At 57.3% G+C, this 11,932-nt stretch overlaps 1 protein-coding gene across 1 annotated transcript; it reads left to right on the top strand.

Moving 5' to 3' along the window:
* Positions 1-2,422: 2,422 nt before the first annotated feature.
* Positions 2,423-11,535, top strand: FANCG (FA complementation group G). The gene is made up of 13 exons (XM_074166212.1): positions 2,423-2,509; positions 2,678-2,768; positions 3,480-3,611; positions 4,263-4,456; positions 5,155-5,308; positions 6,813-6,943; positions 7,334-7,480; positions 8,441-8,601; positions 8,846-8,912; positions 9,266-9,644; positions 10,205-10,342; positions 11,111-11,231; positions 11,418-11,535. The coding sequence occupies exons 1-13, from the start codon at positions 2,423-2,425 to the stop codon at positions 11,533-11,535; spliced, it is 1,920 nt and encodes a 639-aa protein (XP_074022313.1).
* The last annotated feature ends 397 nt before the right edge of the window (positions 11,536-11,932 follow it).

The following is an 11,932-nucleotide window of genomic DNA, read 5'->3' as shown; positions in this document are numbered from 1 at the left end:
TCCTTGGCGGCCAGAAGGTTCTCAGCGCTGAGGGGGCCATGCTGATGGGTGGAGAGGATGGGAGTGGAGGTAGCAGCTACCCAGTGAACTTTCATTTAGCGTGAAGTTAGTCTAGATAACACATGTTGCTAAACCCCGAGCCTGGAGCCCAAGAAGGTTTTGTTGTAACCTGGTCAGGACCTTGCTGCCTGGCTGTATTTGTGCGGGCATGGTTGGTCATGCTGTGGAACTGGCCCCTGACCTCCCTGCAGCTGCCACCCAGGCCCCTGGGCTTGGTTCTCTCCCATCTTTGGGACTAGTTCCGTGGCTGCCATCGTGCTCCTGGGCCTTCCCATGCCCATTTTTCCTGGTTAGAGCACTTTGTGACAGTGCGTGGACGTCCTCTCCTCCTCTCCCGTGTCACCCCTCTGCCTTCCACCTGGGGCTTGGGGCCTCACGGCCGCGGGGGGCTGGGGCGGAGAAGGGGGGACAGCAGAGCTGCAGCACCGTGAAACCACGCCGGAAAACAGACAAACCTCGCAGTGACAAAGCTGGGAGTACATTCCTGTGGCTGCAGAGATGCCAAGGAGTTCTCGCTGCTGAGCTGAGGCAGACTGGCTGCTACTACACCAAAGAATTCGGGTTCAAGAAGAACGAGTTTTCCAAGGGCTGGGGATGCTCTTGCTTTCTTTCATTGACTTTTTTTGGTCTTCGCCAGCCTTCCCCGGCTGCCCTCAAGCTGATGTTTGGCTGCTGTTCTCCTGAGTGTGCTGGGGATAACGGAGTTAATGTCGGTCCAAGGCTTGGTCACCTTGGAAGCATGCTGCTGATGCTAGAGCAGATGTGGCTGTCTCTGCTGATCTAGAACCCAAAGGAGTGTCCAGAGAGAGGTTCCCGCTGGTCCAAACCAAGGCTCTTTGGAAACCCGGTGTCCTGGCGAGCCAGCTCTGCCCCACTTAACCCCCGCTGAGGTTGTCACTGGAGCCTGCTGGGTTCTCTCCTGGACCAGTTATTCCAAGCGGTTCATTTCTGAGCCCCATGTCCCTTGGCTGAGCATGACGGAGAACATGTCATCCTCGGTGCTCCTCAAAGCTGCTGCTTATTGGGCTTTTGGAAGTGTTGTGCTTGCACTCCTTGGCAGGGCCAGTGCCCTGTCCCCCTGGGCAGGGTACGACTCTGCTGGGAAACTTCCCTGGCCCAGGCCGACGGTGGGACAGCAGTGTGTCCCGTGTTTCTGGCACAGGACAGAGGTGGAATTGTGTCTAGTGACCAAAAGCTGCCACCACTGGGAAGGGTTGTGGCCTTTGGGGGCATCTCCCTGTCCCAATCCCTGGGGCTGCCCTTGTGGCTATCCCAGGGGGTGACACTGCGGCAGGGGGGCCAGGGCTCCATCTGCTGCCTCTTCCACACCTGTTCTTTGGTCCCATCTCCATCTGTTCTTCCCTCAGCCCTTCACGCTGGGGCAGGGTCACGTTCCCGGTGCCCTTGTCTTCCCTTCCTGGGGCCGGGGTGGTGGTGGTGGGGGAAGCAGCAGGGCTGGGGAGCGCTGCCCTCTCCCCGGAGCTCCCACTCGACTCCCCGCGTGACTTGAAGTGAGACTGACTTTTTTTTTTTAAATTTTTTTTTTGTTGTTATTAACCTCTCTGTGCCTCAGTACCCAGTGGGGTAAAAAAAAAAAAAAAAGGGGATGGACCCAAGTTCTGGAAAGCAGATTGGGAGCTCTGCGTGCAACGTGGTGCTACGCTTTCCTGGGTATATCTGGCCGTTAACGCTTCCGTTCCCATTCAGCAGCTACACCGGAAAGGTGGAAGTGATGCTTGAGTAGGAAGTAGAGCCTTTTTTCCTTCAAAAAAAAACCAAAACCCCAAAAACTGGGCAAGCTGGCAGCACTCATTCACCCAACAGCTTGGCCTCTGGACTGCCGCGGTCCTCGGGGCCGGTGCCCCGCATCCAGCCCGCTTTTGTGACCGTCAGCCTGCCATACCTGGCGCACGGGGGATGCTTCGTTAATTAAAAAACTTCATTAATTAATCGGGGGGGGAGGGGGAGGTTTGCCGTCCGAGGGTTGTGGCGCGGGGCTCTGGGTGGATGTGGAGCTGATTTCTGCAAAATAAATAAAGCCGTGCGGTGGAAGGCGGACGGTGGTCATCTCCTCCTTCGCGACCTCGGTGTCGGCCGCGGGCAGCCGGGACTCTCCCGCTCCCGGTCTCGGATCCACCACCGCGGCGGCTTCGCCAGGTGACGAGGTTTGGTCCTCTTCGGCCACCGCCGTTGTGGCGGGAAGGCCGCCGGCCCTGCCCCTTCTCTCCACGCTTGGCTGTTGCCTTGGAGATCGGTGGTACCTGGCAGCCTGGCCCGCCAATCGCGGCGGCGGCGCGGCGGGCGCCGGCCAATCAGGGGAGGGCGGGAGGAGAGCGGCGGGAGGGGGTGGGCGGCCATGGCCATGAAGCGGCGGCGCGGGTCGCCCCCGGAGCCGGGCTGCCTGCAGGCCTGGGCCGCCGAGAACCGGGCCCTGGTTGAGCGCTGGCGGGTGCGACGCGTTCCCTCTTCCCTCCTTTCCCGTTCCTTGAGCGCCGGGGCCGCGCCGTGCCGGTTGCCATGGGAACGCCGCCGGCTGGGGCTAGGCCGTAGCCTCCCCGCCGGCCGCGGGGCGGGCCAGTCCCGTCGCCGGGCCGGTGGGTGAGAGTTTCCCTTGCAGGCAGCGCGGTGCTCGGGGCCCGGCGGAGCGGTGAAGCGGGAGGTGCGGCAGCAGCGAGGGGGTTTCGGGGAGCTGCTTCTGAGGATGCAGGGTGAGTGGCAGCCCGATAGGCTTGGGCCGGCCTGCTCCGTGCCTGGCCTTCACCCTCCTTCTTAGAGCTTGTGGGCACGGAAGCGCCGGTTCCCGGGCACTGGTGTTTACTGGGCTGCAGCTCTGGTATCTCTGTGCAAGAAGCAAACTTCTGAAGGGAGAGGGGTGAAACGATCCGAAGCTGAAGTGTGCCTGTAAAGTGGTTAAGGCCCAGCTCCAACCTTTTCCTAATCTTCTTACTGGGGAGTGTGGGCAGAGCTTTGATGTTTCTGGAAAAAAGAGGCAAACTTTGTTCTGGGAAGCTGGGGAGGGGGCTCCCTGCCACAACTGTGGTACAGAGGAAGCTTGATGCAAGGGAGAGAGACACAATGAAGAAAACCTGTGCAAAAGGGTGGATGTTTATTGGGAGAGGGTAGGTTATTGACGCTCTTTTGGGAGAGCTGAAAGGTCTCAGTCCTGGAGGACTGCAGCACCTGGGTAGCTGGGGAATGGATGTCTAAAGCAGTGATGGTACTTGGAGAGGTGACACCTGCTGTCTCTCTAGGTGCTCCAGTTCCTAAGCTGTTAAATATCACAACAAACAAACAAAAAAAAAAAATACTTGCCAGCACACTTTTGTTCTCACAAAGCCGGGTGGTGACACCTTAGCATGGACGGTTGTTGGGTTTTTCCTAACCAGCTCAATTTCTTTTCGGGTTGGCTGTGATCACAGGGCTGCCAGCTGCCCTCCCTGCCCTGCCTCTGGAGCTTACTGTCCTCTACAACTCCCTGCTTTTTACCATGGGAGCATCTGACTCTGCCATCAAAGAAGCAGCAGAAGGAATACACCAGGGGCTACTCAGGGGTAAGGAGATCGTTCTCTGTATGGGGGGGCTCCTTGGGGTGAGGGTATTGTTCTCTGTTCTTTGGACATGTGTGGTGAGCGGCTGGAGATGGGGAAGGCGCTGTGAGCAAGGAAGCCCGGCTCTGCCAGGAAGGGCAGGAGGTGGGGTGGCTTGTGGCCAGGGATGATATCCAGCTGCCTGGGTGCTGCTGCCTGCAGGGGCAGACCAAAGATTTTAAGGGAAACAAGAGTTTTCAAGGTGTAAGGTGCCAGGTCTCTAGCAAAGTTTTAGTGATGGTGGAAAACAAGTATTTTCTTTAATTATGGTGTGCTGGCTTCAAAGAAAACTCGCTGAAATAGGCTGCAGGTCAGAGGAGGCCCTGCAGTGTTGACACATGCTTGGCCTGGGGCACGTGACCTCAGGAGCCTCAGCAGAACTGGAGTCATAGTTCTCAACCATGTGTTGTCTCCTGAGTGTGCTGCTGTTAACTCTACTGTTGAAGAGCTTGGTTTCTGTGCTGCTGAGGCCTAGCCAGTTCTGTAGCCTCATTCCTTCCCTTACTATGAGAAGTCCAAGCTTGCTTGAGCCTCTCTCTCTCTTGAGGGTGTCTGTTACAGGGCACCAATCTGTTGTCTCATGGCTGGGGTTTTTTTTTGTTTGTTTGTTTTCAGTTCTGGAGGCTTGTGGGGCCTGTGGGAAGGATCTAAGCACCGAGGAGCTGTGGCAGAAGGTGCTGCAGGAGGTAACTGTGGAGGAGCTGCAGGCACCTTTGCACCGACTGGGGGCCCTGCAAGCTGCGTGGTGGCTGGCAGCCAGCCGCCTGGGAAGCACTGCTGGCCTCTTCAGGCTCCTGAGCAACGCTGAGGTAACTGGGCAGGGGCGGGTGCTGCACAGCTCCCAGTGACCTGCACCAGAGTATCTGCAGAGATACAAATACCCGCGGGTTTGCTAAAGGACGCAGAGCTGGCATAAATACTGTGTTTGTCATAAACCCCGCTCTGCAAAATGTTGCCGTGGCATTTGGAGACCTGAACTCATCAGCGCTGCCCAGTCAGCATGAGTAATCCTCTCCCTGGCATCCCAGCGCAGCCTAATGGCCCTGAGTGCATTAATGAGTCCCAGAATATCTCCTCCCTGTCGGGGCCCTGGACCTCAAGGTGCGAGACAGGAGACTTGGGCTGGCTAAAGGGGCCTGCAGGTGGATTTGCAGCCTCTGCAGCAAGCAAGCTACGAGTGGTGGGATGCAGAGAAAGCTTCCCTGCTGATTATGAGTCTGCTGAGGAGTCCCACCTTGTTGAATGCCCTCTGACAGCGCATGAGTCTGCGTTGCCAGGAACCCCTCAAGGTGCACCTCGCTCTGAGGTGGGGAGGTGCTGCCTCAGGCCAGGCAGGAATCACTGCAGCGAGGGAGTTGTAGCTGAAGTGAGGGGTGCTAGGACATTGCTCCCCAGCACAGAGAGCGCTGTCAAAGTGTTTGGTGGGACCTCTGTTTCCCCATGCCCTGGGATTAGTGTTTCCTGCTTCGCTTTAGCATTCCCTCTTCACTCTCCTCTGTGTCCACAGGACCCAGGAAGAGTTCGCTGCAGTGAGGGGGAGAACGAACTCCTCTCCCTGCTCAAGGCATGGCGAGTACCTGCTGAAGGGGCCTCCCTGCCCCTTGTACAGAGCACCGAGGACTTGAAAGAGATCCTCTGCACTGCAACAGCCTTCCTGCAAGGTTTGTGTGGAGGAGGTACTCAAGCCAGCACAGCTTCCCACTGCTCTCCTGTGCCAGGACCCCCCTCTCCTTGCCCTTATCCTGGTTTCTCTTCCCAAGCAAACCTGCCTTTGGGGTTTTCTGGGCTGTTCCTTTGGAGGAGGGCCTGGGTTGAGCCTTCTCATCTCGACTTTGCCATTTGGTATTCAAAGAGCCTCTCTGCTTTTTCCCCAGCTAAGCCTTTCTCTCCACTGTCACAGGGTTCCTCTTCCTGTCTGTGGCTTTAGGTAGGTGTCTAAGCCCCGCAGTGATCTTGTACAAAGCAGAAGGCTGACAGGGTACTTAGGAGGATTTTCCTTTCTTCTGTCTGTCTTCTGGCACCTGCCTTGTTGCAAGCGCATTGCTCCTGTTGGATGATGGTGCTGCGGGAGCCACACAAAGCTGTTGTGCAGCTTTGTAGCCTGGTGTCGCAGCAGGTGATTGATCTCATCTGACTGCTGCATTCTGTCAAGCTTGTGGTTTTCTCTTGACACTGTCTTGACAAATTCAGCAGCTCTGGGGCCAGCCAGCACTGCCTTGCTCTGCTGAGGCTGACACGGGGACTTCCTAAAAGGAGGGAGGGCAGGAGGTCCACAGACCTCTTGAAAGGCTCTAGGGTGGCAATAGCACTTCCATTGGGGACGTGGCAGATGTGACTGTGATGTAGGCATGTGAGAGAGGCCTCAGAGCTTGAAATGAGGACTGAAAGGAAAGCAAATACTATTTGTGATAAATACTCATTAATTAATTTCACAGAATCATAGAATGGTTAGAGTTGGAACGGACCTTAGAGATCATCTAGTTCCCACCCCCCTGCCATGGGCAGGGACACCTCCCACTAGACCAGGCTGCTCAAAGCCCCATCCAGCCTGGTCTTGAACACCTCAAGGGATGGGGCATCCACAACTTCCCTAGACAACCTGTTCCAGTGCCTCACCACCCTCACAGTAAAGAATTTCTTTCTGGTATCTAATCTAAATCTCCCTTCTTCCAATTTAAAACCATTACCCCTTGTCCTGTCACTACACTTCCTGACAAAGAGTCCCTCTCCGGCTCTCCTGTAGGCTCCCTTCAGATATTGGTAGCCTGCATCCAAAGCATCCTGCTGGGAAGGGGCCCAGATGTGCTGGAAGAAGTCTTTCAGAGATTCTGTGTGTGCTTCCCCATCTGCATCGCCGTGTCTGTGGATGAATGTGTAGATGGACCTGCCCAGTACCGACGTCCGCCCTTGTTCTGGGCCAAGGCAGGCATCTTGGTATCTGGGCTTGGAAGCTGCTATTATTTCTGCTAGTCCTTCCCATCGAGTGGCTTGTTCTCTTGCAACACCATCAAACCAAAGATGGCAGCTTGGCACCATCCTGCTGTGCGTTGCTGGGTGCCAAGGAGATCAGGCAGGTCCCTGTGGGACTGGGAAGAAAAGACTTGTTTGGGAACCAGGCAGGGTGGGAAGGGGAGTGGCAGAGCTGAGATGTTCGATCTGTCCTAGGGCTGCAGGAGCTGGAGGCTGGGAACTTCCCCACTGCCCTCTCCCTCCTTCAGGAGGCTGCAGAAGGATTCTGCTCCAAGAGGGCCCTGGCCCAGATCTACACCTGCCTCGGCTGCTGTGCTCAGCGAATGGTAATGGCCGGGCCTCTTCCCTCTCTCTCAGTGGGGAGAGGCGAAACGCAGCCTAGACCGGGGGGGGGGGGGGGTTCAGGCTGATGTCCACACTGCCTCTGCATGGTCTTAGGCTGCTGTGGCAAGGGGAGGTCTTGAGCAGAAGTTGCCCTTGTGGCCCCAGCCTCCTTGGGCAGCTGCAAAATCCAGGCAGGGATTTTGTCTGAGGGCAAAAGGTTGCTGCAGACAGGGAAGCTCAAAAACCAGCCTGAGGAGGCCTGCCTTTGGCTGAAGCGCTGCCCTTGCTTAGTGGGGATCGCTGGGGAAGCAGAGTGGGGATCCGGATCCCACCGAACAGTAAAGATGTCAGCAAAACGTCCGTGCAACATGCACCTCTTCCTGTCTAACTAGGGCAAGCTTCAGACAGCCATTCAGCACCTGAAAAGGGCCCTCCAGGTGGACTTCCAGTGCCTTCCTGCCCTGTCCCACGTGGCAGCAGTGTACCAGGAGCTGGGGGAGACCGAGGCGGAGCTGCAGGCCCTGGCTCTGCTTTATGAGGTTTGTCTGCTTCCTGTAGTTCTGGGTTGATTTTTGCCTAGCAGAGCCTGCACAGAACTTCAAGCAGGCTTCTGCCTTCTGGGGGGGCTGTTTGACCCTGGAGGGTTCCCCAAAGTAGACTACAGCGATGCAGCCATGTGCTGGAGTGCCCAGCAGTGGGCAGGAAGGAGCCCAGTGAGGTCTGAAACTCCTGCTCAGCACCTGACTGTCGGATGTGGCCATTTTATGTTCTTGGTAGCCTGGGAGGTTACACTCCAGTGTCAGAAAGTACCACTCTCTTAATAAACTTCCTAGTAAAGAAGCCTTTAAAGGCAGATTGTGGCTGTGGTGGGGCGTGCATTAGCCGAAGCAACCTTGGTCTGCCTGGGAGGAGCAGGTCACAGCAGCAGACATGGAGTTATCTCTTCAGCTGTTTGAAATTGAAGATACAATCCTAGGAGGGATCTCTCTCATTACGAGTAGCCTAAGATCTGGTCTAACTAGGTCTGTGGCTGCAGTGGGAGATGGTGTTCCAGGCAGCTCAGAGCACCTTGAACTGAAAACCTGAGGTGATCTGGGGGATCTTGCACACGTTCTGATGCTGTGTGGAGATCAGAAGTCTGCCTGTCCCTGTGTGATCCTGGTTATTCTTCCTGGAAGCAGCCGTGCTGGAGCGAGTGAGAACAGTGTAGCTGTGCTTGTGAAGTGCAGTGTTTCTGCTCATCTGGGTGCAGCCCAGAGAAGTTGTGGATGCCCCATCCCTTGAGGTGTTCAAGGCCAGGCTGGATGGGGCTTTGAGCAACCTGCTCTAGTGGGAGGTGTCCCTGCCCATGGCAGGAGGGTTGGAACTCGATGATCTTTAAGATGCCTTCCAACCTAAACCATTCTATGATCTCCAGATGCCAGAAGTGGCAAGTGATTGCAGCTGCTGGGGACTTGACCAGCATTGTGGTGACCATATTTTCTGTTCCTGTTTCACAGGCTCTGGAAAAAAACCCTCCAGTGGCTGCTTCCTCTAGTCCACATTTCCTAATCCGAACAGAGCTCCCTGTCCACACACCAATTCTAGCTTCTCTCCTTCGCCACCGCCACCCCTCTGAAGTGAAGTATCTGCTGGCACGACGATGTCTCCAGGATGGGAGGTAACAGCGCCTCTGGTCTCCTTGCAACAAGGCTGCTTGTTTGGGCTCTGTGGTTTTCTCTGTGCTCCTAGAAATCGTTCAGTTCAGTACTGCTGTTGTAGCTCTGCTCAAGTCACAGGTATCATGACCAGAGCAAGTGTGGTGCAGGGAGAACCTGTGGGCTAGTGATCGAGGTTCCACCTGGCTGCTGGCACTTCTTGGGGTCACCCTGCTCCTTCCACCACATGTTATGTCCCCCTTGCAGGGTGGCTGATGCAGTGGAACATTACCTGGATTTTCTGGCTCTGCTTCAGGAGGGGCTGCAGCAGCAGGTAGGTGTTCCTGGCAAAGAGCTCCCTTGGTGACTTGGTAGATGAGGTTTGGATCCCCATCCCAAGGCCTGGGTCCAGGCGTCACCCCTGGACTCCAGGTTTCAGTGTCTAGTTAGAGTTGTGAAGGAGATGAGGTGGGACCTGGCACCTCTGACCTGTGGCATGTCTGCCTTCGAATTCACACAAGAGACCACTTGGCACTGCTGTCTGGAGAAATGGCTTCCCCTTCCTTGTGGGGTTTTGGAGTCCTTTACTTCAAGAGTAGGGATTTGCAACCCAGACTCTGCAGAGTGGGTCATTCTGCTTAGCTGGGTGCTCTGCATCGGTGCACTGCCACCGCTCTTGCTCCCCAGGTGCCCCTAGATGGTGGCTCACCTCTGCCCAGGATCCCCGAGGTGTTCCTGGAAGCAGCGTCCGCCTTGAAGCAGGCCGGGAGGCACCAGGATGCCATAACCCTTTGCGAGGAGGTCATCAGCCGGACAACTGACCTGATCCCACGGATGTTACGAGTGGAGGAGAGGCTGCAGCAGCCAGAATGCCCATTGCCAGGGACAGGGCTGTCCCAGCAGAAGGAGAGTCTGTGCTGCCTGGCCTGGAGAGCAGCTGGGTATCTGCACCAGGGCTGGGCATGGGCCACGCTGGGCGAGAAAAAGGAGGCCATAACACAGTTCAGCAGGTGCCTCGGCGATCTCCTGCGAGTCCAGATCTATGGGTCTGGCGCTGAAGGGACAGGTAGGACGCTGCACAGTGCCGGGATGGGTCAGGACCTGCGTGATCGGCAGCGCTGGGGACAGGAGCAAGGCGCTGGGACCAGTGTCACCTCTGGCACCACTTGTCCCAGCGTGCTGAGCTCTGTGCCGCACCAGAACCTCTGGCTGGTTTGGTTTGGCCGGAGCTGGATTTGGCCTCAGCTCTGCCTCCTTCCCCGCTGTCTCGGTGACAGTTAAAAGGGTTGTGAAGTAGGAAGGTTCTCAAATCCAGATTTCAGGGAAGAGATCTGTACTGCTTGTGCAGATGGGCAGCCAAAGGCCAGGCTGGGGCTGAGGTCACTGTTCACCACAGCCACGTAATGTACCAAGGTCTTAGCGTTCTTCACTCTCGCCCTCTGCCTCCTCCTGGTTCTTCCCAGCCTGGCAGAGAGCTCTGCCACCGGGGACTTGGGGAGCTGGAAGATGAGCAGCCCCGAGAAATGTTCAGGCCATCCCAGCTGCTAACCTGGCTCAGCCTGCTGGGATGAGGGAGGGAATGTCTGGAGGATGGTGTTTCGAGGTCTGTGTCTCTTTCCGTGCCAGAGAATCTCCTGCCAGAAGTGGAGGTGCTCCAGAAGATCAGGCTGCTCTCCCTCATCGGGAGAGGTACACAATTCCTGGAACTGGGGAGGCACAAGGAAGCCTTGTTGGATTTCCAGCACGGCTTGCAGATCTCACCAGGTAAGGATCGTTTTGGTGAGGAGCAGAGGATTTCCACAAGTTTGCCCTGGGGTGCTTTGCTGCATTCAGCAGAAAGGTCTTCATGCATTAGCCCATGCTTATTTGGATGTCAGGGACTACAGCAGGGCTACCGGCAGTGTTACGTACTTGAGATGCTTCTCTGGGGCCTGGTCAGCTCACTGCTCTGGAGAAGAAGACAATCGGAACCCTGTCCTGAGACACTGTGGAAGTTTCTCTTCTTCCTGCCCAAACCCCAGCCAGCTTTCTCCTAGAGAGGGTCTCCTTTCCCAGAACAGAGCAGCTGGGGTCTCTCTTCATCCTAGGAAGCGGTGTGTCCACGCCTGGTGGTCCAGAGGTCTATCAGGGGAGTGGGGTGGGGCTGAGGCATGGCCAGTGCTGCTCCCGGGGGTGACCTCCCCTGTCTGGCGCAGGTCTGTGAGCTTGGCCAGCATCTGCCTAGACCTGCTGGTCCCATCCCTGACCTTTCCTCCGTTAGGAGGTGCAGACCTGCCTGCGAGGAAAACCCCAACCCAGACAGATGCGTGTCTTCTGGCTGATGCCATCCGCCTTGGTTGCCAGCCCCGGGGCTTAATTAGAGCCTGTGGCACAGGTCGGGGATGGTCACCTCCCCATTACACCACCTCTCCCCATCCTCCCCTCCCTCACCTGGCTCCTCAGCTGCTTTCGCAAGACCCCGGTACCCCACAGCCGGTGCTGGGGACCTGGGGCTGAACCACCCTCCCCCCCGGCTCCTCTCCTGTGCTGCAGGTGACCCAGCTGCTCTTCCTTACCTGGTGGAGGCCCTATGGAAGCTGGACCGAAAGCCGGAGGCGGCAGCTCAGTGGCAGAAGTTCTCCCGGAGCACCCCCGGGGAGGACGGGCAGGGAAGGTGCGTAAGAAGGAGGGGGTGGGATCGTGGTGGGGTCAGACCAGTTCCGGTTCCCCCACCCGTCCTGTGACCCGGGTGGATCTGGGGAGCTTCGTCCTTATCTGAGGGGATATGGCTCGTCGGGTGCTCACCGGATGGGAAATTCCTGGTGGGACCATGGAATCACCCCCTCCTCCTTTCCCCCAGGCCCCTCCCTCTCTTCCTGGCCTCCTGCCTCCAGTGGGCGGCCTTCCCACGCCACGAGGACCTCGCCAGGAGCATAGGGGACTACCTCGGGACCCCGCACAGGGACCCCGCCAGCTGACCCCACCCTCCTCCCCGGAATTCCTCCCGGATGAAGCTGGATTCCCGAAGAATTGGCGCACAGCAGATCCCCTTTTTCTAATAAAAACCTCTTTTTAACTTTTTCTTCTGTGCCCTTTTTCTGCAGCGAGCCTTTGCGGCCGTGGCCGTGGAGCTGCTCGTAGCCCCTAGACTGTGCCCCGGGTGGGTGTGAGACCCCCGCCTCCCGTGACCACGACCACACGTGGGGACCCGCCGGCTGAGCCCCGCCGAGATCCCCGAGCTCTCGCCCCCCCCCCCCCACCTTCTGATTGGCTGCAGCCCTGCCGCTCTTGTCCCTTTCCTGGGGCGCTAGCCAATGGTCAGTCGAGGCTAACCTGGATGGCCGTCGGGGCGGGGTTTCCCGCCCGGATTTTCTC

Source organism: Numenius arquata, chromosome Z (genome assembly GCF_964106895.1).
Source record: "Numenius arquata chromosome Z, bNumArq3.hap1.1, whole genome shotgun sequence".
Classification (NCBI taxonomy): domain Eukaryota; kingdom Metazoa; phylum Chordata; class Aves; order Charadriiformes; family Scolopacidae; genus Numenius; species Numenius arquata.
Note: the sequence above shows the minus strand (reverse complement) of the source record. Positions and strands in the feature narration are given on the sequence as shown.

Coding starts and splice junctions, on each gene's coding strand:
- FANCG (XM_074166212.1), top strand. CDS start 2,423: ATGAAGCGGCGGCGCGGGTCGCCCCCGGAGCCGGGCTGCCTGCAGGCC. Junction 3,612..4,262: donor ACACCAGGGGCTACTCAGGG/GTAAGGAGATCG, acceptor GTTTGTTTTCAG/TTCTGGAGGCTTGTGGGGCC. Junction 4,457..5,154: donor GGCTCCTGAGCAACGCTGAG/GTAACTGGGCAG, acceptor CTGTGTCCACAG/GACCCAGGAAGAGTTCGCTG.